Below are 17062 nucleotides of genomic sequence, written 5' to 3' on the forward strand. Positions count from 1 at the left end.
AATGAAGTTAAATATCTTGGAGTCACTTTAGATAAAGAACTGAATTGGAACAAGCATTTGAATGATAAGATTAATAAAACTCTGCGCTGTTTCTGGCAGTGTAGACATTTAGTTGGAAAGACTTGGGGGATGTCACCAGAAATGACACGGTTTGTGTACATACAAATGGTGCGTCCTATTCTTACATATGCATCAGTCATATGGTGGCCTAGAGTGAATCTCCAGTGCTCCATCGATGCACTAAATGGACTCCAGAGACATGCATGTCTTGCAATCAGCGGAGCCTTGCGATCCACTCCCACAGCCGCCTTGGAGATGCTCCTTGACATTCCACCACTTCATATATTCATTGAGGTGGAGGCATTGAAGGGGGCATTAAGACTCCGGAGGAATGATTTGTGGGATCTCAAGGGAACTATTACTGGACACTCACGAATATTAATGGATACCATAAAAAGATACCCCGAACTAGCAATGCCTGAAGACTCAACCAGACCTTCAGATTGGCAATGCAACTCCAAAATCGTCCTTTGCATAGAGAACGATGGAGAAGATTATCAGAACACATTGGAGTTGATATCTAAGTGTGGAGTTAAAATCTACACTGATGGTTCAGCTTTGGAAGGAAGAATTGGAGCCGGCTTTGTATGGATTGAGGGTAATGTAGAACAATCAATCCCCCTGGGTCATTTTGGGACTGTTTTAATCGCGGAAATTTTCGCAATTGTTGCAGCTCTCAGTTACCTTTTGGAACACAAAGTCTTTGGCAAAGATATATGTATTGTATCAGACTGTAAAAGAGCACTTAATATGATTGGTGAAGGCACGAACAGTTCTCTGCTTATTAACGAAGCCAGGGAGCGCCTCATCAAACTATCAGAGTATAATAGAATCTTTCTGTTTTGGATACCTGGCCACTCAGCTATTTTAGGCAATGAGATTGCTGACAGGCTATCCAAGATTGGCAGGAAAACTCAGTTTGTTGGTCCTGAACCGGTGGTAGGCATCTCGAAAGAGATAGTCGATTGTACCATTCAGACCATACTTTTGAACAAGCTGAATGACTATCGGAACGGCTTGAAGGTGTGTAGGACCACTTGGTCGCTGTTCAGCAGCACAAGTGACCTTATATCAACGCAACTCATCAGCCACTCTAGAGAGACTATCCGAATATTAATTGGACTTATCACGGGCCACTGTCTCAATCATCATCTGCATAAAATAGGAGTGGACATTAGTCCAACCTGCAGATGGTGTTCTGTGGTCTCGTCGATGGAAACAGTAGAACATGTTCTATGTACCTGCCAAGCTTTGGTAGCTATTAGACGTAGAATATTTGGATTAGATAAAATAGATATAAGGACCCTTAGTATAAATGAAGTGAACAAACTTCATCACTTTTGGGCCTTAGCAGAAAAACAAATTGAGATACAATAGATACAAAGAGCCCTCCGGCTTAGTTATCAGCGACTCGATTTGGGGAACAAAAACAAATCTACAAAAAATCTAATGGTACGGTATTTTTGGGCACACTAATAGAATTTATTTCGTTTACCCTTTTAGGGACATCCAAATATGAGTAGAAATGAAGGACACATTGTACATGTTTTAATGAAAATTTGAAAGGTGTAAATTGGGTCTATCTTTGTAGTATCCATTGTCGGTCTCGGTTGAAAAGTTATGTGCTAATCATGTGCAATTAGGAAAAATATACTATTAAAGTAATCCTGGGAAATTTTTCAAGTTGTGTCTTGTGAGTGATATTCCTTTGTGCTGTGAATTCAAGTAAAAAAATGTAGTGCAAAGTGGTGTGAGCTTTGGAATACAAAGAAAAAATCACGATAGCACCTCGCAGGTGTCTTATAGCAAGGATTCTTTGCCTTCTTGAATACTAGGAGATAACATGAACAAATAATTGCAAGCGTTTCAGCCATTTGAATAATCCGTAACAAGAACCAATGTCTTGAATATGTCTTTTTTGTTTAGCAGGGGGTTCGAAAATGGATATTTTGCTGTTACATGCGCTTGAATTTTTCTGAGTCATTTATGCGATAAACACTATGAGCCTCCACTTGGTGTTCGATAGCATATAAATATGCCACAGAGTATTAAAGCAGGGTAAAAAATACCCCAAAAGAAAGGAAAACCTGAAGACACGCCACCACTATTGAGGGTGGACCTCTTGCATAGACAGTATGGGGAATATGGCTGCCGTTTACAATACATCGGGGGTGCGGCGCTAAAGGGGGTTGCAAATATGTAGAAAATTTCCAGCCGTCACCCAACCCACCTCCGTAACACACTACGCGTTACCTTCTAAAATCATTGATTAATGTTCAAAGTTCACTATTCATTCATAAAAATTATTTATCCATAAATATTAATTACCATTAAGGTACACTAAATTTATCAAATAATTGACTACCAGGTACAATTATACAGAAAATAAATCCTCACAGGATTTTTTAGGATTCTTTAATATCTTCAGGGTCAAAGACAAAAAATATAACAATAATTAGACTGAGAATTCAGAATTTTTGTGCAGCCATTTAATGTTTATGTATATACTACATATGTGGTTACAAATTACAAACATTTAGTTGATATTTCACAAAATTTTTTGGACAAATATTGATATTCTAGCGAATATTTTCTGATATAAAAACATATATTCACACCACCCAGAGAGATACAGTGCAAAAAAAAATTAAAACGATAATAAAAGATCAACATTTTATTCTCTCTATTGAGTACATACCTACCTATAGGTTTTACAGGATCAAATTTGAAAAGCATTTTAAAAGCTAAAAAAGTGAAATTATAATAAAGAAAAGGATAGCATAATGAAGCAGATAAATGTGTCGATTGTCGGCATGTCCGGTACGGAGAAGGAACGTGGACAAATTGGAGTGGGCAAGTCATGTCTCTGCAATCGATTCGTGCGACCACTAAACGATGATTACTTCATTGATCACATATCAGTATTAAGTCAGGTAACATATTATTTTTATTTCTACCAATACAAAAATCTTGGAAAATGAATGCTTTTTTTTCTTAAGAATAATCTAAAATATAATTATTATATTTTTTAAGTACATTGTAATAATTTATATTGCAGTCTGACTTCTCTGGTCGTGTTGTTAACAATGATCACTTTCTTTACTGGGGAGACGTAAAGAAAACGTCTGACGAAGGTGTTGACTATGTGTTCCACCTTATCGAGCAGACAGAGTTTATGGATGATGCCACATTCCAACCCTTCAAGGTGGGTAAAATGGAGACTTATATGAAGCGCTGCATTGCTACTAGGGTAACATCAGCTGAGAAAATGATGTACATCTGCAAGAATCAATTGGGTATTGAAAAGGAGTACGAGCAGAAGATTTTACCTGATGGGCGATTAAATATCGATGGATTTATCTGTGTATTCGACGTGAGTTCAGTACCGAATCGGAGTGTTGAAAAGCAAGTGGACTTTGTTTGTGGTATCATCAATAATTTGCTCAAAACAAAAAAACCTGTATTGCTTGTTACGACCAAGAATGATGAAGCTAATGAACTGTATGTTCGGGAAGCAGAAAAAATTTGTCAAAGAAAAGAATACAAGGGAAGTATTCTCATGGTGGAAACGTCCTCGCATGAGGGAATTAATGTGGAGATGGCATTTATTGCTCTAGCTCAGATGATTGATAAAACCAAGCAGAGAACAAAAATTGTCACTTACCAGGAAGCTGCAAGATTGCGCAAGGAGCTTCTCGATACTAGCACTGAAACTGTAACTAGACTGGTTCGTGATCAAATTACAGACTACCACACTCTCTGGTCGCATGCATCCAAGGCTCTCAGTGTTCATAAAGAATGGCAAGAGTTCATAGAACTCTTTGGACAGGAGGCAGGGCAGCGTATCTTCCGGCGACACATCAAGAAACTGAGACAGGAAAATGTCAGTAAACGCCTTCATCAGTACATGGAAAATTTTTCGTGCGCCCTCCAAGATCTCATTCCAGATATTAATTCACTCAGCATTGAGATAAGTGATGACTGGACGCTACTCCAGAACTACCTGAAAAATCACATTGATTTCGACCAGTATTTTTTTGAGTGTCATCAGGCTCCATGGACAGATTTGAGTGACGTTAGTGATACAGAAGACGAGTCTCGGATTCCTTTTGATGTGTTGGACACACCTGAGGCTGAGACAGTCTTCAAGAATCACGTGAATGCATTGCAACAGGAACAGAAAAGACTTGAGTAAGTACTTACAGTCATACAGTATGCAGGCCAAATAATTACATAACCATTCTAAAAAAAAATATATCAATCAATATTGTTATATTATTATTAGGTGTTTTCTAAGGGGCCAATAATACCAACTTATTACCCCAATCATAGCAAAAAAAAAAAGAAGTATTTTGCGAAGTATCTGATGACATGACGGTTTGCTTTAGAGCACGTTTATCTTTGTTTTGTTTGTTCGTTTGTGGCACATAACTCCTTCAAAACGTCTGTGCCGATCGTAATTAAACTTGGTATGGGTGAGAGGGTAAATCAAAAACGATATAGAGGATTCCGCCACCTCCCTCCGTCATAGCGCATCAGATAACGAATTTTATTCAAATAAAATTTGCTGACACATGATTGGGGTCTCGTTTCTTATATTTCTCTCTCCTAACAATATTATTTGCTCTCTCAAAATTTTTTGAAAAAAAATTAAATTAAATAAATAATTCAGGTAGATCATTGTGGAAAGTTTGAGAAAAATTCTAACACTACTTTCAATGATTCTTCAATTAAAAATAAAATTTTTCTTTACTAGAACGAAATGCATTTGAAAGAGAGAAAATTAATCTAAGTAAGAGAATTTTTACACAGAGAGAAATTATTATTCTGTGGACTCAAAAAAGCTTAATTTTTAGCCTTATATAGACAATAAAGTATGAAAAGCTTAGTGAAGGAATTTTAAATACAAGGTGCCCAGAAATTATAAAAAAAATTTATGTATTTCCAATTTTCAACTTTTTTTTTGAAATATTTCTTTAATATAAAACTAATTTTTGAGATTAAAAAAAAGAACTATTTTTTTTTTTGAAATAAAATGTCTTTCCTTAAAAAAATCAAGCGATCAACTTTTTAAAGAAAATTATAAGCCAAATTTGTAGCATTTTTATTAGCTGTGTGTGTTACAATAAAATGGGAAAAAAATTATGGAACTTTCTAGAAAAAGAAACAAAAAAAAAACATTCAGTCCTAAAAAAATAGAAAATATAATACCAAGCGCAAGGAAATTGATTTAAAGTGGTTGGTGAAGCAAACAAAATAATGGATTTCCCAGTTTTGGAAAGGTGAGAAATGTACCTTTCCAAAACTAATAAATTTTTGAAAAACGGTTGACCACAGCCGGAAATATAGCCACTTGAAATTTGCCTTCAAAAATACCCCATTTTTGCTTGCCCTGACACTTTTTGAGGGTAGTGTGTGAAATGCAAATTTTCTTTGGTACATGACCAAATAAAATTCATTATTAAAAATTAGTACAACCGCGGTAGTAGCTAAATAAAAAAAAGATAACTAATATATTTATTTCATTTTTTTCCATGCTATTAATGCTATATCAAAAAAAAAGGATGCCCAAGAGGTAATAATTATATTTATAATAAAAGATATCCTGTTTAAATACGTTTCATAATAGAATATTTTTATTTTTTCGCATCGGGTGGGTGGTTGGCGAAAAAAAAAGAATATTTATTTATTCTTACTATTATTTTACTTTTTTTTTTGTAGATGGAAGAAACAATTCAAGAAGCTCTTGGAAGAAACTGGCTATGTAACACCGGGAAAGCAATTGTCGGAAGTGCGTGTCCTCTTTATGGGACGTGAATGTTTTGAAGCTCTTTCGGAGCACGATTGTCAGCAAATTTATGACAATCACCAGCGTGAGTTAATTGAGAAGGCGAAGCACAATTTCCAGGAGTTGCTCTTAGAACATGCCGATCTATTTTATCATTTTAAAAGTATAGACCCATCGGGTACAATAACACAAGATGATATAAAAGAGATAACAGATGTGTTGCAAGAGGATATACGCTACAAAATGCTTGATAGATTGGATCAAGACAGGAAACTTATGCTCTTTCAACACCTAGGTTTTGTACATTGCCCAATCAGAGAGCACTGTCCGGCTTTCCCAAATTGCATGGATGCCCTAATTGAAAGGATAATCACTGCAAAAAAATCACAAAGTCTATCACGAAAGAGCCAATGGAAAATGCAAAAGAGCTATGATACCAATGTGAATTTGCTGATTCTTGGTGCTGAACATTTGGCTGGTGATTTAATCAATGAAATATGTCTTAATTGTGGAGATGAAGGGGAATACATATATGATGGCCAGACGCATTTCTTGCAAACAAAAATAATTCAAGGAAATATGGACAGTTTCAAGTCAATAGACTTTCAATCGAGTGGACTTGTCTGTGTATACTCCAATCAAATGTCTTTTGAATATTTGAAGGAAAGTCTAGAAAAGAGTTTACTTTGCAATCTAGAGTTAGAAGACAAATTTGAAAATTTACCACTCGTTCTCGTATACCAACCCGAGGACTCTAAACTAGAAGAGACTGGAATTGAGTTGCTGCGAAGTGAAGGACATCAGCTAGCTGAACTTCTACATGGTCTATTCATCGATACATCCCTTAACCTCTATCACCATCGACAGAGTCAACATCAAAACTATATCTACGACATAATCAACCATTTAATTGAATGTATAAAATCATTAGATCTCAAACCAGATGATCCATTCAATATGAGTCCAGACATTAGGATAATTCTATGCATGTTCTGTGGCGACCCATTTTCCGTGGAGAATGTTTTAAACTCCATCACTGCTGACACATCTTGTATGCTCTCCAGCGAACGAAGTCTCATGCTTGAGACATTCCTGGGAGACACAAAGCGTCGAATTGAAATAATTGTTTCTTCATACCACGGAGCCAATGCATTTCGCGATGAGCTTGTACATGGTTTTATACTCCTATATTCAACAAAGAGGAAGGCATCACTTTCGACACTCAATGCTTTCTCTATGAATATCCCCAATTTGCCGATGCAAATAATGGCCATGACAACTGAGAGTGGGAGTGCCAGTGCTTTCTTCAACAACGAAATGTGCCAGTTACTGATGACGGAAGGAAATGCTACTGCCGATCGTCTGCGAGCACATTTTATGACCTCCGCAACAGGGAATCAACTCAAGAGTATGTATAAACATTTTTAACAATAACTTCTGACCTCATGTTAATGTTAAAGCTGAATAGAACTCTGAAATTGAAATTAAAAATTTACAGTTAAAGTGAAATATGTAGTTATAAAAAATCTCAAATAAATTCACCTTGATTCTATTTTGCATTCTAAACAATTTAATCTCCTCTTTGTTTATAGTCGCATTCTACACGCCTTTTCTCAAAGAAGTTTGGGACAAGAAACCAGAAATTGAGCAAGCTTTCCATATGGAAGAACCTGTTACCTTGGATTCCGGCGAAGGAACTCTGGAGCACTCGATGCATCACCACTTACCTCAACCACCGCCGCGGCATGAAAGCTACATGATGAAGAATAATCACGATGGATCAGGAAGCGAAAATTACGAACACTTACCTACTCGGTCTCTTAACTCCCTTAATGGACCGGACGATAATATTAAGCTGAATCTCAATGACAACAGCGAAAAGTACCCCCATCTTTATATGTTGGGGGAGAAGGATATGGGAATAGACGATACATATTTGAACGACGACGATAAGGATGAAAAGAGTCGCTTAATTCATCAAGGTAAGTTAAGTTTCTTCTCTTTTTTTTCTACGGTTTAGAGTTTATTATAAAACGCTGTCTTAATGGAAGAAGGTTTCCAAATTTATCCACCGCCAACGACGCCACCTGAGCCCGCGCCACCAGATCATCACATGGCCCCTACAGTACTCATGCGGCAACTCAAAGGAAATTTGGTGTCTGCATCTCAATCAAGTCTCGATGAAATTACATGTAATTGTTATATTCCGAATAATGTTATTCGTATACATTTGTTTTGCACCTATGTATATTAATAACTCTTTTTTTTTCACGCAGCCGACGTGAGTGGATCAAAAGATTCACTCACAACACACGATTCAGGTTTATTATTGTTAAATGTAGTGCACTCGATGCACATATTTCAAAAGGATATTTGAAAAGTGAATACTTCAAACATATTGTACATACATATCATCTGAAAAATTTAAATGTAATTGAGATAACATAAATCGCGAATCTTCGAAACGTATTTTTATTTCTATTTAAAACAACGATTGTGGATTGGGTCCTAATGATCGCGATGCCTTTATGTATAGCCGAACAGAATGAACGATTGTGGATACAATAGTAGATTAAAAAAAAATATGTTATTAAAGTTTGAACAAAAACCTGATAGGTAGATTAATTAATTAATTAACTAATTAGGAACTTTTATGTGATAAATATTGCTATTAGTTCTAGGATACGCAGAAAGTATTCACTTTTTTGTGCAGTGTCATTTATGCAAAAGCATATAATTTTTAAATTCTTTTTCATTGTTCATTTTTTATATTTTCGTGCAGGTTGGCTGGATGATGCTCTATTTATTGGCCGTGATGGTGACAAGCGCGACAGTGGTGGGAATAAGAGAAACGTTCTGTGGAACAACTTTGGTGCGCATCACGCTTTTACAACCGGGAGGCGACAGAATGAGTCATCAACTTTCGGCAATAAAGTGCGACCAAAGGGACCCAGTCAAACATTAAAGGTAAATGTCTTTAATATTAGCTGATATTACATGTTACATACGAGGCTTATGAAGTAATATAAACGTGTCGGATGATCACGTAAGTTCTGGTACATAAATCTATTATTTTCATAATCTTTTCTTTTCAGCAACCTGGAAAATTGAATCTAAAAAACTTTGCCATCGTCAACGATGCTATAGCCCGAATGAACGTTAATAGTGATGGAGGCATTGACGGTAGGATTTGCAATAGTGCACATGCAAAGAACCCCAAAGGCTCAATATTCGATCATGCCCCTTTGGCAGCTCCAGAGGATGATTCAGATAACCCAGCCGAGGCAGGATACAGTCAGGTTAAAGAGGTATATCAGGGTGGTGACACTGGCAGCATTGATGATCAGCAAATGTTCAACTACACTCTTGATTCTACGCCTAATAAGTCTAAGTTACGCCACAGACGGGAGAAGGAACATCAAAGTAAGTTTTTGGTATTATACGATTCGTAGATACATTTAACCACCGATACATATTACAAGATTCGTAGATTTATTAATTTTCTAAATTATGTAGGCAAACAAAAGAGGGTTAGCAAGAATTGTGGGGAAAAATTTTTTTGTCTGCCTACAATTATATTAATACGTAATTAATATAAAATACATACATATAGCCTTCATTTGTGGCTTTTATATTCCATTCATAAATAACTCTTAATTTCAATTTAAGGTTCCTGTATCTCCTTGTATGCATATCAAAAATGTATCATCTAATGTCCTGTAATCTTGTAACAACAAGATAAAAGGACATTAGTGGAACACCTAAACCTGCCACCGATCTAAGGTTCTCAATAAATTTCTTGGCTAAACCATCAAAAGTCATAACACCAATTCTATCACTGCCCGTGTTGCAAATTTTATCTTTCTTCGACATCCTTCTAGAGGATGTCCGTATAAGGAAGTTTGAATTGTACAGTCCAATTACTGCACATATTATCAAGTCCAAAGGATGGCTGCTCCGTAGAACTTATCGCCCAAACCTTATCGTTGTAGCCTGACTCAATATCTTTGAGCAAGCAAAAAAATAAGAAATTCTATGTCGACGTTTAAATAGAATGGTTATTAATTTGAAAAATTCTTGTATTTTCAAAAGTTCTAAGAGCCGTATCTCTTGAACTACTTAGCCGATTTTGCAATTCTCTACAAGTTTCTAGAACATCAGAAACCTCTAGAAGACCTATTTCTTGGGTTTAAAAAATGCCAAAAACTGTTTTGGTAAAATAAAAAAAACACCATTTTCTATTATGGAAAAGTATCATATTGTAGGCCAAATTATAGTTTTTTTCAAGAATTTTTATTCATCAAATTACTGAATTTCACAAAAAAAATTAACTTTAGGGGAGAGCGGGGTTAAAAGTCACTTCATCGTTTAGAAAAAGCTCAAAATATCATATTTCCCAAACAGATAAAGCGAAACGTATAGATCATTTCTTTAGGAAATTTACTGCCCTACAACTTTTTCTCAGATCATTTTGTTCTATCTAGCTAGGAAATATGATATTTTAAGCTTTTTCCAAACCCTTAAGTGACTTTATTATCCCCGCCCTCCCCTACCTACTAATACTGCTTACAAATCATATTACATCGCATAAAGAAACTTCTACACATTGTGGGACACCAACTCTTATAACTGGATTGACTTTTTTAGTCCTTTATAAAATTATTCGTATCTCTATTGTACAATTGTATTTGTTTCTAATGCATAGTTCTACTGAACTGTTGCAATTTTTTTTTTTAATATCCCTACTCTCTTCAAAATAATATATAGGGTTTTTAGTTTCGTGGTTTTTCCCGATGCGCCATCCCACACAACGCACAAATAAAACATCTCAGTGATGAAATAACTACGTTTGGTATAACAATCGACACTTCTACTTTTCTCTTCTGAAATACCATTTTTTTCTTATGAGTCTTAATCCTCCTAGTATAAATATTGGACAAGCCAATATTATATGTAGTTTAAGGATTGAGTTGAGAAACATTTCCAATGTGTGGTGTTTTAGATTATGCAAAATGAAATAAAAAAAAAATAAATAAAGCGAAAGAACGGTAAGTAAAACTTACGGGCTGTGATTCTTTCTTTGTCAGTGAAATGTGAAATTGACGAAAAATTGGGGATAGGCAAATTTTGAGGAAGGCTTTCTCGCGTACCGAATCACAGCCAACGCGCAGATAATTTGTGAAAAGCCTTAATCGTGGGCGTTGGCTGTGATTCGGTACGCGAGAAAGCCTTCCTCAAAATTTGCCTATCCCCAATTTTTCGTCAATTCCACATTTCACTGACAAAGAAAGAATCACAGCCCGTAAGTTTTACTTACCGTTCTTTCGCTTTATACTGTTCAATCCATGTTATATTTATTATTTATCTTTGCAGTTTTTAAATATTTATCATTGCATTTTTATATGTATATATATAATGTATATATCTATGCATTTATATATATTTTATTTAATTTTATATGTGTATATATAAAACGCCCCGCTTCGCGGGACATTGGACTTATGCAACTCAAGATATGACATGTAAACTTTAAAACGCGATATCTCCGGAACGGCTACATAGATTTTTTTCATTTTTGGCATGGTGATAGATATTATAGTCAACTATAACGTATCAAAAAATGAAGCAATTCTATAAAGCGGTGCTCGAAATATTCATCGAAAACTCATCGAAAATTTTGTTTTCGAATTTAGCGCCTCTTGCGGTCACTTTTTAAACTTGCAATGTTCCAGAGAGTTGTAGGGCTCGTTAATATCTTTCATTTGAGCCCGAGTTGATCAAAATCGGTCAAGCCGTTCTCGAGTTATGGCCGATTTTCGATGAAAAATTGTGACGGCCATATTGGCTAAACGGCTCGGCCGATTTTCGAAAATGAGGTATCGTTGGAAAGGTCTTGATGGCCCCTACAACATATCAAAATTTCAGACCTATAGCTATAATAGCGGCTGAGATATAGGCAAAACAAAATTTTGAGGTTATTCAAAATGGCGGACGGAGGGGTGGGGGGTCGGATTTGACTTCACAATCGGATGTCTTCCACCTGATATATGAACTTTGCCGTTGACCGCAAGTCTCTATCTATTACCGTTCTCTTGTAATTTAGCGAAAGGTTCCGGCCGGCCGGACGGACGGACGGACGGACGGACGGACGGACCAATTTTTGGCGCCACAATTTTTTGGAATGTAGGGACCCTAATTCGTGCTCATCCCAAGTTTGAGCCCGATCTGACGACTTTGCATTTTTGAGTGTACACAGAAGCTGTGCTTCTTTTAAGAAAGAATCACAGCTAAAAAGCGATTGATTGCATTCACAGAGTACTCTGACACAGATTCGGAATCAAGTTCATTGGAGCGCAAAAATAATAGGGGTTTCGATGGTTACTACAAAATGAATCGCAAAGGACAGACACACAAACGGATTCGAAAGAAAAGAACAGCCATTCCGGTTCAGCCACCAAAAGTGCCATTTGGAACTTACGTGAGTCCTCCGGAAATTCCAATGCTGTATCAAAGAATGAAAGCCGGGGAGCAGGTAAAGAAACTGCTGCCAGCAATGGTAGAAAAGCATGTTGAAGAGGAATCGAGTATCGATGTGTCATCGCCGCGTGACAATAATTCACCAATTTTTGGTGTCATGCCCAAGGTCGTGAAAGAGTGTGATAGGGAGAAATTACTAGATAACAAACGAGAAAAACAGAAGGGTCATAAGGAAGAAGAAAAAAATGAGAAAAAACGTGCCAAGGAAGACGCAGCTAAATTGAAAAAAATGATGGATAAGGAAAAAGAACTTGAAAAACGTATGAAGAGAAAATCAAAGAGGGTAGGTGTAGCAAGTGGTGGTGATATTGCACCTGCATCCCTAGGGGATTTTATCCAATCCGAAAAGAATTTTATTCCACTTTTCCTCGAAAGATGCGTTCAATTTATTGAACAGGAAGGTCTCGACTCTGAAGGTATCTATCGTGTTCCCGGTAATCGTGCACACGTTGAATTACTCTATCGCAAATTCGAAGAAGGTAACTATCATTCAATCATATGTTCACTATATAATTATTTATTGACTAACGCAAATCACCTCTCATTTTTTTTTATTAGAAATGCATGTGGACATCGAAGCACTGGATATTCCTGTAAATGCTGTGGCTACTGCCCTCAAAGACTTTTTCTCTAAACATTTACCACCACTATTTGACGAAAATTTAATGACGGAACTGGAAGACATTGCAGGTTTGTATCTAATTAATAAATAGAAATTAAATAGTTTCAGTAAATTGAATGTGAACCAAATAATTTCCCTATTTAATAATATATTCTAAACGAGGTAAATTGTCGCTTTGCTCCAATTTACTTCGTCCCGCTTCGCAGGGATTTGTTACGCTTTGCGCAAATTTTAGAAAGAGAAAAATTGTGGTGAAATGCACTTATTAATATAAAAAAAATATATATAAAGAGAAGAAGTGAATTTCACACAACATTTATGACATGGTACAATGAGGCTAAATTTAAAAAATAGTCAAAAAAGCATGAATTTTAATATGGGGGCTATATGAAGAGAGGCTCTGGGGTAAAATGAATGTCGTTGGTAACTTGCCTGGTATCAGTAGTACAGACCAAATTTCATCGCGATTGGACCAACGGTGTAGAAATGCATAGCTGAACAGACACGAAGTCCTTTCTTTATTATATAGATAGAAGAAGAAGAAAAGAATAGATTGAAGTGTAATATAAATTTTCAATGTACGAGAGTGTTACATCCATGTAGTCATTTTACTGGGGTCCCATTGTATGTATACAACATGAGCCTTCAATCATGTTTGATGAAATTTAATTTGAAAAATAATGAAAACGTAAAAAATAATAATTACATAAAATATTAATAGGTAGGGGTAACTGGGGCAAAATGGTGAAAGTACAAGTGTTTCGAAAATGGCCTGAAAATGCAAATGCAAAAAAAATGAAAATTCCCGTTAATTTAGAGAGAAATCGCCTAAGACAAAGTTATAGATAAGTAATATATGTAAGATACTTAGTTGTCATGGGAAAACTCAAATATTTCCACGGAACTCAAGAAAAATTATCTCCAAAATATTCACCATTTTACCCCAGGTTTCCCTATATTTATTGGGGTATAATCAAAGCGTTGCTTAAAAATATTCCCTTTATTATAGTCAATCCGAGTGAGCAAATTTGATTTGAAGCTGTAATATGGAAGCGTATTTTGAAGGGCGAAAAGGGATAAGTAGGATAATCAAGAAGGTTCTGTTTCTTGGTAATCGTTATTCATTCTTTTCTATACAAAACTATATACCGATCACGATAAAAATTGATACCTATGACGCGATTCCAGCTTCACTTCCATCACAAATTTTCTCTCAAAAAATGTATACACGATGGTCAATAAAATCCCGTGAAGCAGGGCGAGGAAAAACTCAAATATTTCCACGGAACTCAGGAAAAATTATCTCCAAAAAATTCACCATTTTACCCCAGGTTTCCCCTATATTTATTGGGATAATATAAATAATTAATGAGTACAATAGGTAATCGAAAATATTATTTAGGAAGATATAACCCGATTTCTGTATTTCGGAATAACTATGGGAGAAGGTAGTTGAGTTGAAATACTCCATCTATATACTAATGATATTTTACATCTTTATGAGAAATTTTCACGCCCATAATAATTTGGGGACTTCTTTGTTTACCTAATGATTTTAATATTACATTATTTTCAGGTTCTCGGGGAATGGCTTCAAATACTCTTAGCATGGAGGTTAAAACTGATCGCAGTTGTCGGCTTTTGGCACTTCGTGGACTTCTCAATAAAATGCCAGCTATAAATTTTGCTATACTGAAATACATTTTTCAGCACTTTGTCAGGTAAACAATACTATCATATTCACAATAAGATTGCAACAAAAACGATTTTACCAGTATGAAATTTAAAAAATTTTAATGTTGCTATTGCTCCACGAGCAATGATTAAACTAAATTAACCTGTCCTATTTGTGTAAGAGCAAAACTTCGGTATCCAATTTTATTTTTTTTTGTTTGTAAATGCATTGAAACTTTGAAAATCATGACTTAATTTTCTGGTCGTCTTGAGTAGTATGTACATTTACATACCTTGTTAGGCTTGTTAGTAACAAACTTACTTCGCATTTAAAAAAAATGTGTAGGTATTATAAAGATCTCTTAAATGCTGAGCCAAGATATATTTGGTATTATATTGTGCTGGTGAATGTTTTAGGGTCTCAGAGAATGCAAAACTGAACAGTATGGACAGCAAGAACTTAGCTATCTGCTGGTGGCCTACGCTTATCCCAATTGAATTCACGGATATGGGGCATTTTGAGCAACTGCGGCCATATTTGGAGGACATCGTGCAGACAATGATAGATCAATATCCCTTTCTTTTCTGTGGTAAGGAAGCTTTCGTGATGGTGTGAAAGAAAGGGAATTCTTCATAATCATCTCATCGAATATAAATTTGCACCACTCATTATTTTTGGTATAAGTCTCAAACTAAATATTCCATTATATACTTAGTTCGGTATTTTTTGAACAGAATGTATGAAGTAATTTGAACAATAATTATTAATTACCAAAAATATAACGTAAATGTGCAAATGAGGTTTGAGACAAAAGTGTCTATTATACATTTCTTGAGTTTCTTAATTAAAAATAAGGTATAAAAAGTCAGAAATGAAGCTTTAATTAAATTGAAATGTTGATATCATTTGCCATATTTTTAAAAATCGAATTGTGAAGCATTTTTAAACTATGTATGTGTGTGTCTATTGCAATTACTTTTAGAAACTTTGTCTCTCTTCGATAGATGTTAATAACTGAGATAAAATTTTCTCTCAGTATTTATTCAATGTTTTACCACATATATATCATATCTTTCTGCACTATTCTCATAGATAAATAATATGAAGAAATTAATCACAATCACATTTTTATGGGAGCTTACTTAATAAATAGCTTCAATAAGCTACACTAGAGAATACTTGATCTATTTTATTATTACTTATGACCTAATGTAACTATTACTGAATTCAGTTAAATAAGTAAACCCTATTTTATGAAGCTGATCAAAATAATAATAAATTTTTTAAAAGATTTTAATTTGTAGCTTTTGTTAAAAAAAAAAGTATATAGGTAATCGTAGATAACTGTATGACTACATTCCAGTTTTAAAATCTCATATCTACATTTTGATATATTCCTTACAAAATCATATAATCTTTTAAATATTTTATTAATTCACTTTGCATAAAAAAAGCAAGATCTATACCTAATCAATATTTTAAATTATCAGATCTTTTTTATTTAGGCATGTACGTTTCAATGTTTCAAAATACCTATCTCGTTTTAATTCTTCTTACGCCTCAAAACTAATGAATGATAAGTGTTTAATCGAGAGATCATTAAGCGGGGTATGACTAGTATATTAACATGTAAACACAATTTTCTTTATATGACCTACATGTGTTTTACTTTTCTGTTTTTCTTTTTACTTTTATAAAACTGAAGTCTGTTTGTAACACATGAACTGTTCCATAACAGCTGGGCCGAACGTGATAAAATTCGGTATAAGGGTAGAGAGGTCAATGTGAGTTGCAAGCGCTTAATGGGAACCCGCCCCTTTTCTCCCTTTCATAGCGCCCCGACAATTTTTTTCTCAATTTTATACTTCGGAGGGGTAAGATTTTTTCAAATAGTGTTTGCCCACACTTAATTGGGGGCTATGGTTAAGTACTTTAGATAGTTTTTTAATACAATATTCAATATTATGAATTGTTGGTCCTATTCTGCGACTAAGAAGTCTATGAGACTACATATAATTTGTACCAAAATTTCAACAGTTTCAAGGATCTCTTGGTCGCATATTGTGACTTTTGTTCTCCTTTTTTATAAAAGTTGAATGATGGTAATTCCCAATTTCATTCTTTAAAGAAGCATAGCTCGTGTATAACTCTAAATTGCAAAGTTGTAATTTCGCGATCAAACCAGAAATGAACAAGAATTACAGTCCTCAAATAAAAAAAAAAAAAAAACGTATGCGCTAAAAAAGTTTCTGCGTTCAAAATTACGCCTCTCCCATGAAAAGCTATAGTATCGACTTTGTATTCTATAAGTAATCATACTTTTTATGGGAGAGGCGATTTGAAATAAATGATTCTTATATGGATTATGTATTAGATAAGT

General features: G+C 35.0%; 1 protein-coding gene across 3 annotated transcripts; it reads left to right on the plus strand.

The window, feature by feature from the left end:
• The first annotated feature begins 1611 nt into the window (after positions 1-1611).
• LOC129789291 (rho GTPase-activating protein 190) lies at positions 1612-15860 on the plus strand. Of its 3 annotated transcripts, XM_055825978.1 has the most exons (13): positions 1612-1855; positions 1990-2993; positions 3119-4251; positions 5782-7256; positions 7441-7830; positions 7903-8040; positions 8125-8169; positions 8631-8815; positions 8944-9271; positions 12163-12864; positions 12944-13075; positions 14584-14728; positions 15099-15860. In XM_055825978.1, exons 2-13 carry the CDS (start codon positions 2844-2846, stop codon positions 15295-15297), a joined length of 5022 nt encoding a protein of 1673 aa, XP_055681953.1. In that variant the 5' UTR covers positions 1612-1855; positions 1990-2843; the 3' UTR covers positions 15298-15860. The 3 variants fall into 3 exon arrangements, with proteins under 3 accessions (XP_055681953.1, XP_055681952.1, XP_055681951.1); XM_055825977.1 differs by lacking the exons at positions 7903-8040; positions 8125-8169 and having other exon boundaries at positions 1613-1855; positions 8944-9031; positions 9101-9271; XM_055825976.1 differs by lacking the exons at positions 7903-8040; positions 8125-8169 and having other exon boundaries at positions 1613-1855.
• The last annotated feature ends 1202 nt before the right edge of the window (positions 15861-17062 follow it).

This window comes from Lutzomyia longipalpis, chromosome 2 (assembly GCF_024334085.1).
Source record: "Lutzomyia longipalpis isolate SR_M1_2022 chromosome 2, ASM2433408v1".
Lineage (NCBI taxonomy): Eukaryota > Metazoa > Arthropoda > Insecta > Diptera > Psychodidae > Lutzomyia > Lutzomyia longipalpis.